At 41.4% G+C, this 18996-nt stretch overlaps 1 protein-coding gene across 2 annotated transcripts in view; it reads right to left on the bottom strand.

The window, feature by feature from the left end:
- COL21A1 (collagen type XXI alpha 1 chain) overlaps window positions 1-18996 on the bottom strand; it is a 233946-nt gene that overhangs the window by 92973 nt on the left and 121977 nt on the right. For both annotated transcript variants that reach the window (XM_027524052.1, XM_027524053.1), the window contains 2 exons: window positions 314-367; window positions 169-222 (listed from right to left, as the gene is read on the bottom strand). In XM_027524052.1, the coding sequence (XP_027379853.1) occupies window positions 169-222; window positions 314-367 (108 nt within the window). The remainder of the gene's footprint in view (window positions 1-168; window positions 223-313; window positions 368-18996) is intronic.

The following is an 18996-nucleotide window of genomic DNA, read 5'->3' as shown; positions in this document are numbered from 1 at the left end:
TCTGGTGATAAAAGCCTCCTGTGTGCTTGATCAGCCAATGGTCCCTGACGTTTCTGAGCCAAAATCTTGGACTTCACCAAGATGAACGCCATTGAATGGGGGTCATCACAGGTAACAGCCTTTGTCTTTGAGTGACTAAAACAACCAGCTTTGTTTGTGTGTATTTACCTTTTCTCCATCTCTCCCAGGTTCTCCTTTGTAACCTGGCAGTCCTTGTGCTCCCTAAATTAACCACAAAATAAAAATCTGTTAGTTATGTTCTTTGGTTCACTAGAAACAGTACCTCTAAAATAAGAAGACACAGGCCACGTACTTGTATTCCCGGGGATCCTGGAACACCTGGTGATCCTGCTATTCCCTGATATCCCTGAAGAGAAGGAAACAAGAAATAATTATTTCATCATATTCACAAAGGGCAGCCCTCCATTTCAATTTTCTTTTTGGTTTCACCACGCAGCATGCGAAATCTTAGTTTCTCGATCAGGGATCAAACCCATGTTCCTTACAGTAGAAGCACAGAGTGTTAACCACTGGACCGCCAGGGAATTCCCAGCCTTCCATTTCAGAATTCACTCTTCCTCACAGTTCTCACACCTACGACTTCACTTAATGACTGTTTAAGAAGTTTAAGAAACCACAACTACAAAGGGGCAAATGCTTAATAAGGAATGCACATCGTCCAGTCTTTAGGAAAACAGTATTAAGTATCTCCAGCTCAATAAAATCATCGAGAAATGCTTCACTGCAAAAGAAGGCTTTGAGCAGCAAATACAATGTTCAGAGTTCCCAGAGAAATGTTCTGCACATTAGAAACATATTCAATGTATTCGAAAGAAAAGCATCTAGGATTGGAGGATTAAACAAATGTGACACATTTTAAAACTACCTGATTATCAGTTCAGTTCAGTCGCTCAGTCATGTCCGACTCTTTGCGACCCCATGAACCACAGCATGCCAGGCTCCCTGCCCATCACCAACTCCCAGAGTTTACCCAAACTCATGTCCATGAGTCAGTGATGCCATCCAACCATCTCATCCTCTGTCATCCCCTTCTCCTCCTGCCCTCAATCTTTCCCAGCATCAGGGTCTTTTCCAATGAGTCAACTCTTGGCATCAGGTGGCCAAAGTATTGGAGTTTCAGCTTCAACATTCATCCTACCAATGAACACCCAGGCCTGATCTCCTTTAGGATGGACTGGTTAGATCTCCTTGCACTCCAAGGGACTCTCAAGAGTCTTCTCCAACACCACAGTTCAAAAACATCAATTCTTCAGTGCTCAGCTTTCTTTATAGTCCAACTCTCACATCCATTACATGACCACTGGAAAAACCAGATTATGGTCATCTGCAATAAATTATGAATGCTATTCTTCAGGATCAGTCTATAACAGACTTTGGGTTGCCTATTTAGAAAGTTCACCCCACAAACACGGCTATGATGTGTCCCTCTACCTCCCAAGGCTGAGCTGTCTGCTAAGGTCACTTTCAAATCCATTATGTCCTACACATCCTTCCAGAATTTGGAAACTTGGTAAAACACAACTTTTTCAGACAGACACAGACTATTCAGTCTTCACTCCCTGCATGGCCACTAAACTCCAAGATAAACTTCAGACCCTCAACACTTGCCCAAGTTTCCCTGGATCAGTGTCAGGTTGACTTGGACCACCTGGCACCTGCAAACATTTTCCTCTCTTATTCACATCCCATCTTTCTTAGATCTTACTGTTCAGGTACAGTTTTCTATTGTCAATGATTATTAACACAGATTTCATTAATGTCTCCAATAACATCCTAATTCTTAAACCCAAAAGCTTCATTCCCATGTGGCTATTCATGAGTGTCTGCATGGATCTTTGTATCCACCAAGTTACATGTCAGTACATTTTCAGCTGCAATTTTAGAGACACCAGAAGTCCCTGCTTTTCCATTCCAATTTTCAAATATTCCTTTTACTACCCTTTGTTAACTCTGATAACAATAATAGCAACAATAATGGTGCCTTCAAAAGATCAGTCTCAGATTATTGTTTTTCTCTTTTTATATACTTTCTCATTTTGTAAAGTGCTCTCAGCTACTCCCAGAATGGGGGTGACTATGATTTCTATCACCAACCATCAGTCTTCCCCCATTTGCTTGTTCACAGAATGTATCATCATGTTTTCTCCAGTATTCCTTAAACTCACATATTTATCTTGAGTCCACTGGCCCCACGCTTAAACATTTTATTCCGCCCCATGAACAAGTCTCAAAATGAACCTCTTCAAACTCCATACAAAGCAACCTGCAATTTCCAAACCCACCATCCGCTCTTTAGGATGGCACTGTCTCTGTGTCACTGGATTTTGCCCCCTTGAGATGAAAGATGAAGAATCATTTATTTCTATATATCATTGAACAGAGCATCTGCTGCATATTTTGTCAGCCAAACACTGGAAAAATTCACCTCCAAGTCATCCACACAGAATGCAAGTGTAAAAACTCTCTTTCCCCAAGGAACCACGTTTGCTTGTGTGGCTTCTGGAGTTGAAACTGCAGTAATACCACGTGGTTCATGCTCTCAAGATCAGGGAGGAGAAAGAAAAGCCATGGACACAGCTTGTTCAGCCTGGAATCTCTGCCACTCTAGTCATCACTGAATTTCCTTCTCTCTACCTTTGGAATCAGATGGGCCTGGAATTGCTTTTCAGCTGCCACTGCTAGCATGCACCTACACAGAACCAGGTCCATTAAAAATGCCACCACTTAGGGTGCACCTTACATCCTTCAAAACCCTGTGTGCACCATCTGGAGAGGGTGACGTGACTTACAACATGCTGCTATTATTGGGAAAAAAATAATAGTACCAATGATTTATACACTATTAATCATGTTCTAGACTATATACTTCATATATGTTAATCCACTTAATCCTCACAGCCACCTTTTAAAGTCGGTTGTACATTATCCCCATTTGCAAATGAGGAAACTGAGAAATTGCCAAAAGTTACATAGCTAGGAACTAACTAGACCAAGCAGGTAGAAATGTACCTCTCATCAGAAAATGCTTTGTGGCACATCCAGTCCTAGGACTCTAGAACAATTAATCAGATTCAAGAACTCCATGTGCCAGACTAATTTGATCATATTTTTATTGCTTTATTTTTAATAGCTAACATTTATTGCATGCCTAGTATGTGCTGGTATTATTATTATTATAATCATTGGCTGCACAGTATGAGGGATCCTAGTTCCTCATCCAGGGACTGAGCACATGTGCCCTGCAGGAGAAGCACAGAGTCTTAACCACTGGATCATCAGGGAAGTCCCCAGATTTGTTTTAAATGCCTTAGAATTCTGAGGACCCAGAGGAAAGAAATGTTAATAAAATTCCTCAAAAGAAAGTCACCATGGAAATTGACTACGTATCAAAATGATTGGTCATCAGCAATGGTTCTCATTTAATGAATTTTTGCTTTCACATTTTTTTTTCAAAAGTCAAGCCAAATGTCATATGTGCTTTATTACTTTATTCAGAAAGGTAATCGTTAGTAGATCAAAAGCTGCCATGGCATCTCTCCCCTCTGAGGAAGGAGTAAGTTAATGTGTTACATTTTAATGGATTAAGGCACTGTAGAGATACCACAGACAGTGTTCCCAGCTCACCTCTGACTCATAATGTGACCTCAGGCACACTCATCACATCCCCAAGTCCTGGGAGGCAACACAGTGAAGTGGAAAGACAATGAATTTTAAAACTGGAAAAGACCTGGGGCTGAATTTTTGCTCCTCCCTTGACTTTCTGCTAAGCCATTTTACAGAGCTAAGCCTCAGCTTCTGACCATAAACCAGAATAATAATAAATCAACAGAGGACTCACAGGTGAAAATGTCTGGCAGTTGTTAGAATCTCAGCAAAGGTAAGCTTCTTTCTTTTCTTCAGGCTCAGTGACTGTGTACAAACCATAGATCGCTCCTGCAGAACCTTATTCTTTAGCCTTAATGGCCACCGTCAGAGCCTGGGGCATCAGGTCATGCCTCAAGCTCTCCTCAGCACATGTACAGATCCAATGCTCAACATGTAACCAAGTCCTGTGTTTCCAGGGGCCTGTTTGCTTTGTCTTTAGAAAAACAGCAGCACAGGAATAATCAATGCTTCCCACTATATAAGAACCAGCTTACTGCTGTTTTCTTAACATACAAGATGCATTCTTGAAAACTTAATTGTATCAAGAAGCTCAAGGATTATTTTAGAGCTAGAGGAAACATGATTAGCAACAAAATAAAGAAAAACCAAAACCACATCCTACCTGGGGGATCCCAAGGCAAATCACCAGGAGAAGTTGGATAAATTTCAGTAAAACAAATTTTGGACTAAAAATCAGGAAAATAAAGGTTAACAGGGAGGAATATTACAACATAGAACACTTTCCAAGAGGAGCAAGAAATAAAACATTGCCTGACTCATAGCAGGGTACATTTAAACCAAAAAAAAAAAAAGCCCTGAAACAGGACAAATGATAAGCTTTTCATATAGGTTACTGAGTTTTTATTTTTATGAATATAGGTGTTTCTGTGTTTTCTTGTAGAACTGCAACTTTCACATTATCATCGACCAATTAATACTACTTAACATTAAATTTGCCCTTTTGCAATTTTAGCAGGTCCAAATACCCACCCTTCCCCCAATTGCAAGATTTCTGAGAGTATGAAAGTCTTTTCCACGTTCACACAAAGTCTCTTTGTAAATGAGTCATTTTTTAGGAAAAAATATTCTTGCTGCCAAATTTCAGGGTTGAAGAATAGAGAACCAATTTACTTTCTTCCATGATTCAGAGTTCTGATGCTCCAGGAAAGATGTATAGCTTTGAAAAGGAAATTAAGAAAATAAAATCATTGTGCAAGAGTCACAATTTCTTTTGAGCCTAGTTCTAATCATTGCATAAAATATTCTGCCAATCTAAATGTATAATTTTGTTTCAGTAATGAAGATAGTCATTGGTTTCTTTTAAATACTCTAAACATAAAAATGAGAATGAAATCCAGAGAAATCTCTTTGGATGTTACTTCCATTTTTAAATGTAAAGAAGAACGTGATTTAAAATTTACACTATTACGTAACTTTCTTCCGTGTTTCCCAAATTTCCAATAGAGTCTCTTAGATACCCAGCCAGGGTAACTAGGCAACCAAAATCAAGTATATACTTTTAATGTGTGCTGTGGATTCTTCTGGGCAACTCAATTCTACACACAACTAAATTTTCTACATAGCTACATTCTAACAATATTCATAAAATTGTCTTTCCAGGTATATCTATTATAGAAATTAATTTGTCACTAAAGCCAAGGAGTTCATAGGCTTTAACTGATTGTTAAAATGACTTGATAAATAAATCACATGAATATCTATAAAATTACACACACACTGAGCTCTAAGAAAGAACCATGATGCTATGGGGGGTGAAGGGTAGGCAGTCCACAGAAGCTTCCCAAAGAGATAGGCTCAAAGGAACAGTCAAGGAAGCATAGTGCATCAGAAGGAGCCCTTCAGCCTGCCCTGCAGTGGACAGGATGAGCCGCATCCATGAGAAGAAAGAAAAGAGATCACAAAGAAGCAGGCTCTGAAACAGGACCGGCATGGGCAGACGGAAGCCAAGTGCACAGCACTGAGGGTCTTCGATCCCTATCCAAGCCGCTCAGCCAGGGGGTCACACAATCAGAATGGAGCTCTGCAAAGCTTACTTGGAGGACAGATGAGAGGGGGCAGGAAATGCATGAAGTGGAAGCTTCCTGCAGGGGAAAGGATGAGAGGTAGAACCTGAATCTACTCAGGGGTGTTTAGTCTAACCTGAAGGTGGGGAACAGGGGGTGAGGGGGTTGGAATTTATGGAATGAAGCCTAGGTTTCTGGCTCGTGCAGAGAGATGGCTGATCCTACCATTGACTGATGGCCTCTGGCGGAAATACAGTTTAATTGGTGATCAACTATTAAGTAGCACAAACATTAGAAAAATATTTTTATGGACTAAAAGAAAAGTAAATTGAATGACAGTCACAGGAAGAAAGCCTAGAGCTTGAAAAGGTTATTTCATTTATGAAGACTTGTTTTTTTATAATCCACCTACTTCCAGAAGTATTTTTAGTAGGTTGGTGGCTAACATTGAAGGGCATAGAATCAATGGAACTATTTAATACAGGGCAGAAAGGGAGAAATGATTGAACAGAGGCAAGAGAGAAGAGTTTAGAGGAATGGAAACCTAGAATCATGATTAGAGTGGTGATTAGACAGGTGTATACATTTGTCAAGACTTGAAATGAGTGTATTTGTATTTTATTGTAAATAATCTATATCTCTATAAAATTGACTTATAAAGAAAAGAAGTTATATGCTTTTGAGGAATAAAAAACAGAATTTCTAATTCAAATGAAAGCAAGTTACATTTACTATACAGATCTTCTTTGATTTATAATGGGATTATGTCCAGAAAAAACCATCTTAAATTGAAAATACCATAGAAAATGCACTGAATACACCTAACCTACTCAACATCATGGGTAGCCTGGAAGACTTAACCATGCTCAGAAGACTTCTATTAGCCTACAGTTGGGCAAAACCATTGTACTGCATCTCACTAGTCTAGGAAAAGATCAAAATTCAAAGTATAATTTCTATTGAATGCATAGTACTTTTGTACCTACTTTTGCATAGCACTTTCAACTTTTTAAAAAGTTGAAAAATCATTAAAACATCTAAAGGTGGGGAGTGGGCAGCAACATCTGCAAGTGAAACTTAATCTAAACCTAGTTCTCCCTGCCTCAGATAAAGGAATGAATGATAATCATAAAACAACCCCATCCACTTTCCCATTATAATTCGCCTTGAGCTAACCACTGCCTTCCTTTGACAAATAATCTCTGCAGATACAGCTCTGTTCTGTTCTCAGATTCACAGATTCAATTAAACTTAGTTACGTAAATTACTTCATTCCCTGAATGAGGTTACACTTAAAGTTATACTAAGCTTATTTCGAAAGGAGAATGCACAACTTTTAAAGGTAACTGGTACCATTTTAGTAACTGTTATAATCTCAAAGTAACTATTATAATCTCTATAAGTTATGCTTTATGACCAATAGTTCCTCACTCCATTTCTTGCTCTGCTGCTAACTTTTTTTCATAGTACTTCCCACCATATAATATTGCTTACTTTTTATTATTTCATAATTGTGAATTTATTATCTGTCTCTCCCCAGCGGTATGTGAGGTCCAAAACAGCAGGGTATTTTTTCTGTTTTGTTCATTGCTATATTCCCTTACCCTGGAACACTCAATGAAATACCTAGTATGTGAGTGGAAGAATGAAAAGACAAATAAACAAACAAACATATAAACATTGTGTCCAACTAGTCACCACTAACTAGGGCTCTAAAAATAATAGTGGAAACAGCTCTGATTATAACCAGACAGATTATAATCAGACAGCTCTGATTATAATCAGACATTATAATCAGACAGATTATAGTTAGAAGAAGATACAACACAGGCATGAATTGGCCTTTAAAATCACAAGTGCTAAAAACAAACCAATACAATATTGTAAAGTATTTAGCCTCTAATTAAAATAAATAAATTTAAATTTAAAAAAAATCACAAGTGCTCGGTGTCATCAATTCCTTAATTTAATTAAATATACAAATAGCTTTCACATCTATAACGATTATACAATTATTATTATTGTACGCACTACCTATAATATATAAAATATATTGTAATCTACTTAAGAGATGCATGAGATAAACATGGAAAGATTCATATGTGAGATTTACATAAGGGGTGTATTGAAAAAAAAAATGAAGTAGCTAATCCACTAAGCATTGTCTAGGAAAGCTTTATAGAAGAGGTGAGTTTTATGTACCATTTTATTAGAAAAAGGAAGATAAACTGCCCAGGCGCTGGATACTTCATTTGAGGCAAACGGTCCATATTTGAGCTTACCAGTGAGACTCCTGAGGATGCGTGTGTGTGCGTGTGTTTAGTGGTAGCGGAAGACAGTGCGACCATGAGCATGCTTGGCAGGGAACACAGACTGAGGGGAAGGGAGAGCTCAGGTAGAAACTGTTCCATCTAGAACGTCCCCAACACTTCATAACAAGTCCACCTCCTGTCATTCTCTTTCCCAAACTACATCACAGCCATTCCTTTGACTTGTACACTAACATCTCCCATTTTCCAGACCCCCCCATCTCCACAGCACCCAGCCTCCAGGTCCTCACAGCTCTTAAATGACTGAGTACACAATTGGTACCATATTCAGTTCAGAGTCTGAAAAGAAAAAAGCATAAAAAGCTTGCCTCCTGGGTCCTATTACTAATTATCCCCCCCAGCCCCTGCCAAGCTTACTCCGCAAGCCTAGTGTTCCTATTTATTTTATTTTTTATTTCCTAGTGTTCCTTTCCTCCTATTCTCTACCGCCACTCTGGAGGATTGTGGAACTGAGAAGAGCGTCCTCGCTGGGATTACACCTCAGTAATCCCAGTGAGGATTACTCAGTAACCTCCTCGCCCCTCCCAAGGTTGTCTTCTGAGTTGACTCACTTCTGAGCAAATTCCAGTTCCTCCAAACCTCTAACCAAATCCAGCACTCCAAAAACAGGACTGCAGTCTTTCTTAATATTCACATCATATATTACCAACAATGCCAAAAGTCACATTAGCCTTCTAAGTCACACATTACATATGTTAATTCCTCTTTTGACAAGGTTAAATTTAAATGCCATGTCCCAGACAAATATTCTGTTTGAATTTCAGTCTGTTACAATAGCCATCCTCCAAATTCGCCAAAGCTATTTGGATCTTCATGTCAACCCAAAGGCCAAAATAAATTGCCAAAATGAAATCAAGAATCAAAAATTCTTGAAAATCATATTAAGTCAGTGAACATAGAGTATCAAATGCTAAAAAATAAAATAAAATAAAACCCTGGAAGAAACAGCAAAATACTTAATAGTGGGGAAATTTTACTCCTCTTTTGTAAACCAGATAAAGAGAACTATTGACAACATCTATAGCAAAGAATTCATTATCTTAATGTACAAGAATTGCATTAATTGCAATCCAAAATACAAGAGAGGACAGTTCATAAAAAGAGAACTCCCTCTGAATGCCAGACTTTTATGTTCAATCATCCACTTACCATTTCTGCTTGAACATCTAATGTAAACATCTGATCTATCCAAAAGCAAAGTCCCGACTCCCCTTTCCCAGTCTTCTCTGCCCCATCCTTCTACATCTCACTAGATTCACCCTTGACTACTCTTTCACAAACTCATGTCTGATGCATCAGTAAATCCCGGGGGCTCTAACTTCAAAATATTCCCAGAAGATAAGCAGTTCCCTTCCCCTCACTCCTACCAACCTGATGCCAGCCACCCTCCTTTCATTCCTAGATTATTTCCTGTCTCATCTCCCTGCTTTTGCCCTTACCATCCTAAAGCCCAATTTCCATTTTCAACTCGAAAGTCAGAGTCATTTCCTTTACAAATAAGCGATATCACATCAATCCTTTATTCCAGACCCTCCCATGGCTCTTGAGTTCATTCCGACTGAAAGTCAAGTAGTCACAAGGGCCTGCAGGCTCTAAAAGACCCCTCCTTCTTCCCACCGACCTTTTACCTTCATCTGGAGGACTTAAGGTCCTGTAGTTTGGAATTCCCCATCTGTGCTAACTGCCACTTCTGTAAGGTCTAATCCCTGGAGAAAGCCACCCTTCTTCTGGCATCCGTGGACCACTCAGGACAGGCTCAGAGGGGTGGGGCTGGGGGACGCACTGCACCCCACAGCTGACTCTGGACCGAGCACACTTGTCCAGCAGATGTAGTGCATGGTCATCTTCCTGGGTCAGCTCTGGAAAGAGTTAGTCGCTCACTCATCTGACTCTTTGCGACCCCATGGACTGCAGCCCATCAGGCTCCTCTGTCCATAGAATTCTCTAGGCAAGAATACTGGAGCGGGCTGCCATCCTTCTCCAGGGTATCTTCCCCACCCAGGGATTGAACCTGGGTCTCACACATTGCAGGCAGATTCATTACCATCTGAAACACCAGGGAAGCCCTCAGTTCTGAAGGCCCATATGGAGAATCTTGTCCAGAAAGCTGAAGCTTGGTCCAGCTCAACTTTCTCTCTTAGCAAATGTGATGAGTTTGATGAAATCTTAGAAAATCAGCACTGGAGAGGAACTGGGCCTCACTGGGCACCACTTTCTTATTTTCCAGACAGAAAAGCTGAGACCCAAGGAAGCAAAACAACTTTCAAAAGCAGAGAGCAAAACGGCCCCAGATCTTCCCAACCAGCAGCCAGGGCTTTGGGTTCAGGGAAGTACTTTCCTTCATGAAGAGGAATTAATGATGACAGGGAAAAAAAGACAGAAACAAACACCATAAAAAAAAAACTTCTACAAGATCATAAAGTAGCCTCATGTTTCCCCAAAATGGCCTGCTTTTAAAAAACTCCAATGTTCATAGCATTCCAGCCTTTAATAGTTGTCCTACTCTTAAGTACCTAAGAGGATACATAAATATTTCCTCTGCCTCTCTTTTGATAGTGTTGAAACAGTAAAATAGTAATACATTCAGACACTGTGCTGAGAGAAGTCATTTAACTGATAGAGAAATGAGAAAGCGGTGGAAGGATTTGAAGGCAGCTCTTTAATTTGGGTCGAAGGCATTTTCCTGATGAAAATTAGTGTTTCTCCAGAGTGGAATAATTTCCTATTTAAAGCTTCAGTTGACTTGGCCTCGTTATAATGTGAAAAAGATTTAAATTGCTGATTGAGGGGGGTTGCACAGAACCAAATCCAAACAAAGCAGAATTCCCTTCGATTTGTTCCATCCAAGTTTCCTTGGCCAGATGGCTTCAGCCACCAGCCAGAGCCCCACCCACCACACCCCACTCCACCGCTGGCCCTGGACACGCACTAATGACCCTCAGCTGCTCTGGCCCCAGGCTCACTTTCTCCTACTGCCTGGCCACCCAACCTCCTATCTCCTATAAGAGGGGAAAAGACAGGGGGAGGGAAGATATTTAAGAGAAAATGGATGTTGTATTTTGTCAAAGGCTTTCTCTGCATCTATTGAGATAATCATATGGCTTTTATTTTTCAATTTGTTAATGTGGTGTATTACATTGATTGATTTAAGAATATTGAAGAATCCTTGCATCCCTGGGATAAAGCCCACTTAGTCATGGTGTATGATCTTTTTAATGTGTTGTTGGATTCTGATTGCTAGAATTTTGTTAAGGATTTTTGCATCTATGTTCATCAGTGATATTGGCCTGTAGTTTTCCTTTTTTGTGGCATCTTTGTCAGGTTTTGGTATTAGGGTGATGGTGGCCTCATAGAATGAGTTTGGAAGTTTACCTTCCTCTTCAATTTTCTGGAAGAGTTTGAGTAGGATAGGTGTTAGCTCTTCTCTAAATTTTGCAGATGACATGATCCTCTACATAGAAAACCCTAAAAACTCCACCAGAAAATTACTAGAACTAATCAATGAATATAGTAAAGTTGCAGGATATAAAATCAACACAGAAATCCCTTGCATGCCTATACACTAATAATGAGAAAATAGAAGAGAAATTAAGGAAACAATTCCATTCACCATTGCAATGAAAAGAATAAAATACTTAGGAATATATCTACCTAAAGAAACTAAAGACCTATATATAGAAAACTATAAAACACTGGTGAAAGAAATCAAAGAGGACACTAATAGATGGAGAAATATACCATGTTCATGGATTGGAAGAATCAATATAGTGAAAATGAGTATACTACCCAAAGCAATTTATAGATTCCATGCGATCCCTATCAAGCTACCAACGGTATTCTTCACAGAGCTAGAACAAATAATTTCACAATTTGTATGGAAATACAAAAAACCTCGAATAGCCAAAGCTATCTTGAGAAAGAAGAATGGAACTGGAGGAATCAACCTGCCTGACTTCAGGCTCTACTACAAAGCCACAGTCATCAAGACAGTATGGTACTGGCACAAAGACAGAAATATAGATCAATGGAACAAAATAGAAAGCCCAGAGATAAGTCCATGCACATATGGACACCTTATCTTTGACAAAGGAAGCAAGAATATACAATGGATTAAAGACAATCTCTTTAACAAGTGGTGCTGGGAAAACTGGTCAACCACTTGTAAAAGAATGAAACTAGAGCACTTTCTAACACCATACACAAAAATAAACCCAAAATGGATTAAAGATCTAAACGTAAGACCAGAAACTATAAAACTCCTAGAGGAGAACATAGGCAAAACTCTCTCCGACATACATCACAGCAGGATCCTCTATGACCCACCTCCAAGAATATTGGAAATAAAAGCAAAAATAAACAAATGGGACCTAATTAAACTTAAAAGCTTCTGCACAACAAAGGAAACTATAAGCAAGGAGAAAAGACAGCCTTCAGAATGGGAGAAAATAATAGCAAATGAAGCAACTGACAAACAACTAATCTCAAAAATATACAAGCAACTCCTACAGCTCAACTCCAGAAAAATAAATGACCCAATCAAAAAATGGGCCAAAGAACTAAATAGACATTTCTCCGAAGAAGACATACAGATGGCTAACAAACACATGAAAAGATGCTCAACATCACTCATTATCAGAGAAATGCAAATCAAAACCACTATGAGGTACCATTTCACGCCAGTCAGAATGGCTGCGATCCAAAAGTCTACAAGCAATAAAGGCTGGAGAGGGTGTGGAGAAAAGGGAACCCTCCTACACTGTTGGTGGGAATGCAAACTAGTACAGCCACTATGGAGAACAGTGTGGAGATTCCTTAAAAAACTGGAAATAGAACTGCCTTATGATCCAGCAATCCCACTATTGGGCATACACACTGAGGAAACCAGAATTGAAAGAGACACGTGTACCCCAATGTTCATCACAGCACTGTTTATAATAGCCAGGACATGGAAGCAACCTAGATGTCCATCAGCAGATGAATGGATAAGAAAGCTGTGGTACATATACACAATGGAGTATTACTCAGCCATTAAAAAGAATACATTTGAATCAGTTCTAATGAGGTGGATGAAACTGGAGCCTATTATACAGAGTGAAGTAAGCCAGAAAGAAAAACACCAATACAGTATACTAACACATATATATGGATTTAGAAAGATGGTAACAATAACCCTGTATACAAGACAGCAAAAGAGACACTGATGTATAGAACAGTCTTTTCGACTCTGTGGGAGAGGGAGAGGATGGGATTATTTGGGAGAATGGCATTGAAATATGTATAATATCATATATGAAACAAGTCGCCAGTCCAAGGTCGATGCACAATACTGGATGCTTGGGGCTAGTGCACTGGGACGACCCAGAGGGATGGTATGGGGAGGGAGGAGGGAGGAGAGTTCAGGATGGGGAACACGTGTATACCTGTAGCAGATTCATTTTAATATATGGCAAAACCAATACAATATTGTAAAGTTGAAAAATAAAATAAAATTAAAAAAAAAGAGAAAATGGTATCCCTTTGGGTAAACAGAATTGTGGGTAGTGTATCAGTTCCCATGGCTGCTGTAACAAATCCCCCCAAACAGAGTGCCTTAACACACACACACACACACTCCTGGTTCCAGAGGTCAGAAATCCATAATGGGTCTTAGGGAGCTAAATTCTTGGTGTCATTGGGGCTGCATTCCTTCCAGAGGCACCAGGGGAGGCTCTGTCCCTTCGCTTGCCCAGCTGGTAGAAGCTGCCTGCGTCCCTTGGCTCAGGGCAGCTTCCCTCTGATCCCTGCTTCTATCACCCACAGCATCTCCTCCTCTGACTGATGCTCTTGCCTCCCTCTCATAAGAACCACTGTGATGACACTGGGCCACTCAGATTAGTCAAGAAAATGTCTTCATCTCAAAGTCTCTTTTGCCATGTAAGTTGCCACATTCACAGGGCTTGGAGTTTAGGATGTGGACATTATTCTGTTTGTTACAGTAAGTTTGTTCTTTCTCTTACAGCAGATACTACCTGATAGTGTCTAACATTTAATGTCAGACACTACAGAGCTACAGCTATACACACAACATACACACACACATACACACACACACACAACACAAATATCCATGTACTAAATGAGATGAGACAATAAGCCTAGTATAGTTTAAATGAGAGTCACACGTATAACATCCAAAGTTATTGTATCAGGCTGGGTGCACGTTAAGTCACTTCTGTCGTGTCTGACTTTTTGTGATCCCATGGACTGTAGCCTACCAGGCTCCTTTGTCCATGGGATTTCCCAGGCAAGAATACTGGAGTGGATTGCCATTTCTTCGTCCAGGGGATCTTCCTGACCGAGGGATGGAACCTGCCTCTCTTGGGTCTCCTGCATTGGCAGGCAGTTCTTTACCACTATTGCCAACTAGGAAGTCTAATTGTAGCTAATTTCCAGTGGTAAAAAGAGCAAACTAGAACTGATAACCTGTGGAATGCACTCACCTCTCAATACTTCCAAGGACTTTGTAACCACTAAAAAGACAAAAGCCCGAATAATTTGGCAGTCCTGTCTGGGGAGCTCCGCATCACTGGGAAGGGTCTGCAGGTGAAATGTCTCTGCTTTGGAGCCGGGACAGCACTGCCCCTGCCAGCAACAGGAAGAGTGTGTCCCATGGAAGGGGTCTCCAGGCGGACGGCTCAGCTTCATAAAGCCCACCTTCCCTTGTGTGATCAGAGTGGAGCGCCCCCCTCCAAGTGGGGGTGAGGGAGTGCACTGAGGTCACACAACACATGCAGTTATCCTCAGGAAGGGGTGGGTTATAAGAGAAATGACAAGTACCTAACAGGAGTGGATACAGGAAAACGGGGAGATGTTAGGATTGAAATCTATTCATTTCATTCAACTCAAATAGAAGTGCTCTGATGATAAACATTTCATCCTCACACCCAGCTATTGCTATACTGAGTGGCTTGGCTCTCTGCGCCCATGTAAATATTTAACTGCCTAGACTCTTATCCAGGCTACACTCTCCCTCTTGTGAGTGGAACCAGTGCCCTTACCTACTCAAGTCTTTTCTTCCTGCAAATACCCCTTATCTCCCAAATCACCACATTTCCCCCCTTATGCCTCATTTTCATCATGATAGAAACATGCTCTAACATCTATTGTGTCAAAACCCCTTCATCCCAGGTCTTTCTTCCCTGTTACACCCCTCAGAAGCATCTGTATCCCTGTTACCATTTGACCTCCTGATTTACCTCTCTCAAATCCAGTTTTCTATTCAGTTTCTCCCTGAAATCTCATTTATCAAGGTCCTCAATGACACTTATCCAGCAAATCCAGGGACCTCCCCGGCAGTCCAGTGGTTAAGAATCCACCTTTCAAAGTGAGGGATTCAGGCTCAATCCCTGGTCAGGGAACTAAGATCCCACATGCTACAGGGCAATTAAGCCCACGTGCCACACCTAGAGAGTCCGTGTGCCACAACCACTGAGGCCTTGCACCACAGCGAGAGAAGTTCTTGCACCGCAGCAAGAGAAGCAAGCACACCGCAGCTGAGGGCCCGCACGCTGCAGTGAAGACCCAACACAGCCACATTTTAAAAAAATAAATAAAAAGCAAATTCAGCAGACTACGCACAAACTTCATTTTTATCACCCTCAAGGCAGGAATGACACAACGGGTTGCCTCCTTCTTCAAACTCAGTCTTCACTTGACTTCTGGGAGGACACCGTCTCCATGCGGTCCTCCTCATTCACCGTCTCCCTGTGATCCTCCTGCTTCCCTGACCATTTTTTTCCCAGTTTCCTTGGCTGGATCCTCCTCCTCTTTTCCTCTGGAACAGAGCCCTAAGCGCAGCCTCCTGCCCCCTTCTCTTCTCCAATTATCTGAACTTTCTCCCTGAATCATCTCATCAGCGCTGGTGGGTGCAGATATATCCAACATGCTACAGAGCCTGTGTGCTTTCACTCTCCAACTTCCCTCTGATTCAAGAGTCCTGAGATTCCGTCAGCCAGCCCAGAAAAAGGCCCCCAAACTCACCGCGCTGCTCAAACTAAACTGTGAAGCTTCCGGCGCTCTTTCCTGCCTCACGTCTATCTTGACAATGAGTCTGCTCAGTTTCACCTTAAAAATACTCCCGACTCTGACTGACCACGTCCCCCTTCTAAAGTGCTGCTGTTGTTCAGTTTCCCCATCGTGTCTGACTCTTTGCCACTCCGTGCACTGTAGCACGCCAGGCCTCCCTGTCCTCACCATTCCAATACCCCCCAGAGTTTGCCCGAGTTCATGTTCATCACATCAGTGATGCCATCCGGTCGTCTCATTCTCCGATGCCCTCGCTCATCGGCACATGGCCCTTAATCCAGGCCGCCCTCACAATCCTGAAAGAACCTCCTCCATGGTTTCCCACTCCCACTCACGTGACTGAAAACTGAATGCTGCGGGGGAACCAAGCCCATGCGCCGCAGCCAGCAGGTCCGTGCACCGCAGCTGGCGAGTCTGTGCGCCAGGACTCCTGGGCCCACGTACCACAGCGAGGGACATTCCTGCACCCCACAAGGAAGCACGAGCATCGCAGCTCAGAGCCCACATGCTGCAGTGAAGACCCAGCATAGCAAAATAAAAATTATGAAAAGCAAATTCGACAGCCTAGGCACAGAATATGAATGTGCCTGGAAAACGCTACCTGCCGTATCAGCAAACAAAGAATGCTGCAGCCACCGCTTTCCAGCTGCCCGGACAGTGAGCCCTGAGGGACTCACGTGGAAACAGCATGCCCACCATCAAGCCGGCAGCCACTGCAGCCCCACTGCAGCCCCCCTGAGGAGCCGCGGGATGAGGAGGCACAGGACACTGGCTCCAGACAGCTGAGGTGCAGGTCAAGAGAACCATCTCAGGGAGCCAGCCTCAGGCTTTTCCCAAACACAGAAACCCACTGAATTCCTGAGCTGAGATGTCCGGTAATCTTTTGATGTCTGGACGACCTGACCTTTTTTTAAATAAACCCTCTATATTCTGGCCTCTCCTTTTCCTCTTCAGAGCAGTCCCTCACACTGTCTGAGAAGACACCTCCCAGGCTTGAAGTCCTCAGAAAGTCCTCTGAATAAAGCTTTAGGTTATGACTTTTTTTCAGTTGACACTCATATGATCTCTCCACAGAATGTTCATGTTTATCTTTCTGAATCGTGAGTCAAACCGCATCACTCGCTTTCTGCAGCCCCCACCGATCTTCGTCACACTGGGAGTGAGTCCTAGTGGGGTGGGCGGTCAGTTCACAGCACCGACCCCCGTCCAACAGCTCCTGGGCTCCAAGCTGACCACTGCCTCCTCACCTCTGCAGACGCCTTCCCTTGACGTCCCTCTATAGGGGCTCCCCTGAATGTTAACCCCTTTCCCAGGCAACACAAACGTGAAAGGCACCAGTACATTGCTGCTTCCAAAGCTGGCTTTATCTTTTGTATGAAATTTGCTAGCAAACCTCTGTCAGGGACTGAACGAGCTCCTCAGTCCTGATGGTTGGAGTGTTGGTGGTTTAACATGAGTCTTGTGCTTCTTTCATGCCTTGAAAATTATTGACTCACAGTATAAACCTTCCCAGGCTTCATGCTAAGTTAATATTTCATGATAAAGTCTCCCAGGAGATACTCTTTTGGCAAAATTATTTAACATTCAAGACCTAATATATCATGTTTGTTTACTGTGATAAACATCCTGACAGATGCTTTACCTGTAAGCATTTGCCTCAGTTGCTTTAAAGTGGTTAAGCTTTATGTTTCCTTAATTCATAAATACCCCTAAAATTCTCTATGAACTTTACAGGGTATTTTTAAAGTCAGATTATAGGGATACTATAGTGCATATATTCTTGGGAAAATAACATTATCTTTGACTTGAAGGGGAAAAAAATAGGATTTCTGAGCTCATCTAGTCATTGCTATTAGGAACTCACTGGGCAGTCAGTCTCTACTACAAAGCCACAGTCATCAAGACAGTATGGTACTGGCACAAAGACAGAAATATAGATCAATGGAACAAAATAGAAAGCCCAGAGATAAATCCACGCACCTATGGACACCTTATCTTTGACAAAGGAGGCAAGAATATACAATGGATTAAAGACAATCTCTTTAACAAGTGGTGCTGGGAAAACTGGTCAACCACTTGTAAAAGGATGAAACTAGAACACTTTCTAACACCATACACAAAAATAAACTCAAAATGGATTAAAGATCTAAATGTAAGACCAGAAACTATAAAACTCCTAGAGGAAAACATAGGCAAAACAGTGTCCGACATAAACCACAGCAGGATCCTCTATGACCCACCTCCCAGAATATTGGAAATAAAAGCAAAAATAAACAAATGGGAGCTAGTTAAAATTAAAAGCTTTGCGCAACAAAGGAAACTATAAGCAAGGTGAAAAGACAGCCTTCAGAATGGGAGAAAATAATAGCAAATGAAGCAACTGACAAACAACTAATCTCAGAAAAATACAAGTAACTCCTACAGCTCAACTCCAGAAAAATAAATGACCCAATAAAAAAGTGGGCCTAAAAAGACATTTCTCCAAAGAAGACATATAGATGGCTAACAAACACATGAAAAGATGCTCAACATCACTCATTATCAGAGAAATGCAAATCAAACCCACAATGAGGTACCATTTCACACCAATCAGAATGGCTGCGATCCAAAAGTCTACAAGCAATAAAGGCTGGAGAGGGTGTGGAGAAAAGGGAACCCTCTTACACTGTTGGTGGGAATGCAAACTAGTACAGCCACTATGGAGAACAGTGTGGAGATTCCTTTAAAAAATGGAAATATAACTGCTTTATGACCCAGCAATCCCACTGCTGGGCATACACACTGAGGAAACCAGAATTGAAAGAGACACGTGTACCCCAATGTTCATCGCAGCACTGTTTATAATAGCCAGGACATGGAAGCAACCTAGATGTCCATCAGCAGATGAATGGATAAGAAAGCTGTGGTACATA

This window comes from Bos indicus x Bos taurus, chromosome 23 (genome assembly GCF_003369695.1).
Source record: "Bos indicus x Bos taurus breed Angus x Brahman F1 hybrid chromosome 23, Bos_hybrid_MaternalHap_v2.0, whole genome shotgun sequence".
Lineage (NCBI taxonomy): Eukaryota > Metazoa > Chordata > Mammalia > Artiodactyla > Bovidae > Bos > Bos indicus x Bos taurus.
Note: the sequence above shows the minus strand (reverse complement) of the source record. Positions and strands in the feature narration are given on the sequence as shown.